The 5034-nt window shown below is 33.0% G+C and overlaps 1 protein-coding gene across 1 annotated transcript; it reads left to right on the plus strand.

The window, feature by feature from the left end:
* The first annotated feature begins 2467 nt into the window (after window positions 1-2467).
* On the plus strand, window positions 2468-4206 carry LOC114278524 (uncharacterized). Its single transcript, XM_028220595.2, has one exon. The coding sequence runs from the start codon at window positions 2588-2590 to the stop codon at window positions 4037-4039; it is 1452 nt and encodes a 483-aa protein (XP_028076396.2). The 5' UTR covers window positions 2468-2587; the 3' UTR covers window positions 4040-4206.
* Window positions 4207-5034: the final 828 nt, after the last annotated feature.

Below are 5034 nucleotides of genomic sequence, written 5' to 3' on the forward strand. Positions count from 1 at the left end.
ATAGAGTAAAAAATGTTAATTTGCTTGTATAGATATGCTCACAATTGGATGATGCCATAGCTCGCGAATGCTCATTTTGTGGTGACTTGATGATTCGAGAGATCTCTTTGCCTTTTATCCTCCTTGGAGAAGCATACGAGGCTACTTCCTGGGAAATAAGGCCACATAACATTGGAGCCCAGAAGAGCCTTTCTTTGGCTGTATGATTGAATGTCTTAATGGATTTGCAGTACAAGTTATCATTGATCCATGTGCATGGCTGTTTTGAGGGGGTCTTTCAATTTTTGTTTTCCTTTATCATCTTTATTCTTGGTGGTATATGGTTTCAACAAGTTATGATTTGTGTTACGCAGAATGCATTCTTTCTTCTGTTAATTGGTTGTGTACATTTGAGAGGTTATATCTATTACCCTTTAGCTATCAGAGTGGTATCCATTACATCTCAGGTGTACTCGATTGTATGTTCCTAATAGTTTGTTGTAGGCTCGTCTGCCGAATTTTGACAGGGATGCGTTGATGAACTGAATCACGAGAATTCACAATAGAAAACTTTTCTACAAACCCAGTGAATGTGATTTCCATTCGGAGTTCATATGATTGTGATTTCCTTCTACAAAGCCTATATTGTATTGTATTGTATTGTCTTGTCTTGTGCTTTTTTTTTTAATTATTTTTTTTTTTTTTTTTGAAGTTCTTCCAAAATCAGTCTCATTTCTTCAATGTGTAACACCTCTACATCTATTGTTGTGAATGGAGTCCCTTTTGAGCATTTCCACGCCCACGTTGTTGTCTTGGTCAAGGAGACCTAAAGTTCTTCTTCCATATTTTTCATAAATGTTGTGTTCCTTTGATGGAGCCATTCTTTTTACTTTATTCTAATATATTCAATCATTATGTGAAATAAAAAAATAAAAAATAAATGAATTACATTTATTTTTCTTGTGATTTGAAAAAATATAGTAAGTTTTATATTTTTGATATAATTTCACTAACCTTTTTTCATATTTTAATTCATATAAAATTTAGATTTTTTTATTAATAATTTGTAAGTCGTATGAATGAGAAAAATAATATTATTGTGTAAATTTTTATTAAATTATATATTTATCTTTGTTTATTTATATTTGTACTCGCCATATAGATTTGATGGCTCAAATCTACTATACCATAAATTAGTATAATTATGTTAAGTTTATGAAGTTAATTGCATTTTTATTAAATTTCATGAAGAGACGAGTGTAAATTATCTAAATACAAATGAATAATGAGTAACATGATAATGATATATTTTTATAGTTAAGGTTATTAAAATGTATAAATTTGTAAATAAAAAATTAAAGTAATATTTATTAATAATTAATATTCATTAATAATTGAGATAAAGATAGGAATGGTAGTTGGGGGACTAAAGAGGCGGCAAAGATAGAAAGGAGAGTTAACAGCCAAGTAAAGCGCGGAGTTGGGCGCATGTGCATCAAGCTGCAGCTGACAGACTTGACTCTCTCTGATCACACCACCCCAACTCTTCCATAATCCTCATCAATAAGTAATGTGTCCTTGATTGTATTATTTAAAAAATCATTTATATATTACATTTTATTTATTTTATAAAATACAATTGTATTAATTTAATGAATCTCACTATTCATATATAATATCAATGTAATTATAACTCATAAGATAATAAATAAAATATGAATATAATGATTTTTATATTATTGTTATTAAAATTACTCTGATTTTATATAAGAAAAACTATAAGTAATTGACCAAAACTAATTACAATGTATGGGAAGCAAGTCATTTTTATGTAGAAAAATACTCAAAATTACACACCACAAAGGTTGTTACTTTTTTTCTGTAATAAAATGCTTCACCTCCTAGTTGCATCCTTTGTTCTTAAATATTTAATTTAAATTTATTTAATTCTTAAAAAGCTTTTACAAAAATATATAAATTTATAAACATTATAAATTAATAAAATATTCTATTTAGATTTTATTCCGAGTCCCCGACACCCACCGCCTTATTGTGGAGAAAATTCATCACTCACTCTGCTTTCTTTCAAAACTTGCATGATTTGATTTTGTTGACTAATTTGGTCACTCGCTTTGTTTTGTTTCAAATTTGCATGTGCTGATTTTGTTGACTAATTTGGATCTCTCTTCAGTACTCATTAGTTTTTCAAATGATAATTACTAAATCTAAATTTTTTTAAATAATAATTTCACTTCTATTTTTGTTTTAAAGTAACGATTAAGACCTCTACATATATATATATATATATATATGAGTGAATTCTATATATAATATAATTTTTAAAATTATAAAAAATAATTTATAATTTAAATAAATTTTAAAAAATATATTTATAATTTATCTATTAAAAAAAATGTGAATTGTGAATATGCAACTTTTTTTGACCAAGTCAAATAAAAGATTGGAAGTCCCCAACTCAAAGTACCAAAGTAGTATATAGGCATTATGAATTGCACCGAAACTAGTGTCTCTCTCCTATAAGTAGCCCAAAACTGTCGTCTCTCTCATTGACAACCCATTTCTAATTCCACTCTTTCAAACCCATAATATGCTTTCTCTCTCTTCCCGCCTCCGCCTCCACCTCCACCTCATTCTCCTCTCTTTCGTCACCCTCCAGTGCCTCACAGTCACCACGGCAACATGCCACATGGACGACGAGGCAGGCTTATTGGCTTTCAAATCGGCTATAACAGCCGACCCGTCCGGCAAGCTTAACTCATGGAAACCCGGAACCGATTGCTGCAAATGGTTCGGCATATCATGCGATGGTAACAACCACCGGGTCACAACCCTAACCCTAGTGGGTCAGCCCGACCAATCCAACACCTCCTTGTCGGGTACAATCTCCCCATCTCTCTCCAAACTCCACTACTTGGGTGGAATTTACCTCCAAGATCTCCAAAACCTTTCGGGTCCTTTTCCAAATCTACTATTCTCTCTACCAAACATTGAATACGTCTACATTGAAAACAGCAAGCTCTCGGGTCAAATACCCGCCAACATCGGGGACTTGACCCGACTCTTCGCGCTGAGTTTCGCTGACAATCGATTTTCGGGTCCAATCCCGAGTTCGATTTCCAACTTGACTCAGCTGGGTCAACTCAAATTTGGCGGAAATCTTCTCACTGGTACCGTACCGGCCGGTATTCAGCAACTCAAGAAGCTGACCCTACTGAGTTTGGACCGGAACCAACTCACCGGTACCGTACCGGACATTTTCTCGACCCTGACGGAGCTCCGTTCACTTTCACTTTCCCACAACAAATTTTCCGGGAAAATTCCTTCAACAATCTCAGCTCTAGCACCGAAACTTATATATCTACAGCTCGGCCACAACTATTTCACAGGACAAATCCCAAATTTTCTCGGAAGCTTTCACGCACTCGACACTTTGGATCTTTCATGGAATCGATTTTCTGGAGCAGTACCAAAATCTTTTGGGAATCTCACCAAAATATTCAATCTCGATCTTTCTCACAATTTTCTCGTCGACCCATTTCCAGAAATGAATGTGAAAGGTATTGAATCTCTAGATTTATCATATAATGGGTTTCATCTGAGTGAAATTCCTAAATGGGTCACTTCATCTACTATAATATACTCTCTCAAGGTCGCAAGATGTGGGATCAAGATCAAGCTTGATGATTGGAAGCCAGTGGAGACCTATTTTTATGACTACATTGATCTTTCCGACAATGAAATATCGGGTAGCCCGGTTGGGTTACTGAACCGAACCAATTATTTGGTGGGTTTTCAGGCCTCGGGTAATCGGATACGGTTCGACATGGAAAGTGTGAAATTTCCCAATACTTTGAAGGATTTGGATTTGTCAAGAAATTTGGTGTTTGGGAAGTTGCCTAAAGCAATTTCTGGGCTTGAGAAGTTGAATGTGAGTAATAACCATTTGTGTGGTCCTATACCGGCGAACAAGTTTTCCGCAAGTGCGTTTTCCGGCAATGATTGTCTATGTGGTTCTCCCTTATCACCCTGCAAAGCATAGTTAATAAAAAGATTAACCAAGTTTTTTTTTTTTTTTTTAATCATGAGACCAGAAAAGAAATAAAATAATAATATAATTCCTCTCTTAGGAGGAAAAGGTTGTAATTTTTTATTTTCTTATTTGAATGATTAATGAATAAAAGAAGATATATGTATCTTTTCATTTTATTTGTTTTTGTATTTAGAGGGATAATTTAAGTAGCGTAATTTTTTTTTTTGGTAAAAAATAATTTTGATTTCCCATCAAATCACACAAAAAACTGATGAGAAACAAAACTTCAATTTTCAGTAAACTCTCTTTTTCAGCATTTCTCTTTCTTTCACTTCTTTAATCGGGGCTTTTCTCAAAATAAGTCTTTTTTGTATTTTATTTCTCAAACTAGGTCAATTTCTGACGAAATTCCCAAACTAAGCTGAAGCGCCATTCCGATTCGCGCTTTTACTGTGAGGAGGTCAAAATTTGATGAACAGTGTAATCGCTATTCCAATTCGCGAGTTTGATTAAGAAAACGCTGTTGCAAATAGCGCTTCTAAATAAAATACTATTCTGAATATAGCTTCATTTCGGAATGCAGATTTGTGAAGAAAACGCTAGTACAAATAGCGCCTTCACTGTATATGTGACGAAAACGCTATTCGGAATAGCGCCTTTAGTGCGCAGTACTGTTCTGAAGAAAACGCTATTTCCAATAGCGTTTACACTGTACACCGCACCCAACTTTCATTTCTTTCCTCATTAGCAGATTATTTTTTTATTTTTTATTTTTTTTGTCTGTTGTCATTGTTTTGGTGATAATATAATTCATAAAATTGAAATTGGCTTTACTAAAGCTATTGTCATGTTGAAATATGTTTTTTTTTTCTTTTGTTTTTGAATGCAGGTTTACAATAAATTTTACATAATATGAGAAAAATCTCTTTTCATATATTAATTTTACATACTATTTTTCATATATATAATTTTAAAATCATATTCATTTAGATTTATTAAGCCAA

This window comes from Camellia sinensis, chromosome 12 (assembly GCF_055761805.1).
Source record: "Camellia sinensis isolate YWXY chromosome 12, ASM5576180v1, whole genome shotgun sequence".
In the NCBI taxonomy this organism is placed as follows: Eukaryota; Viridiplantae; Streptophyta; class Magnoliopsida; order Ericales; family Theaceae; genus Camellia; species Camellia sinensis.

Bases quoted from the DNA above. Each gene is read 5' to 3' on its own strand.
- LOC114278524 (XM_028220595.2), top strand. From the start codon at position 2,588: ATGCTTTCTCTCTCTTCCCGCCTCCGCCTCCACCTCCACCTCATTCTC.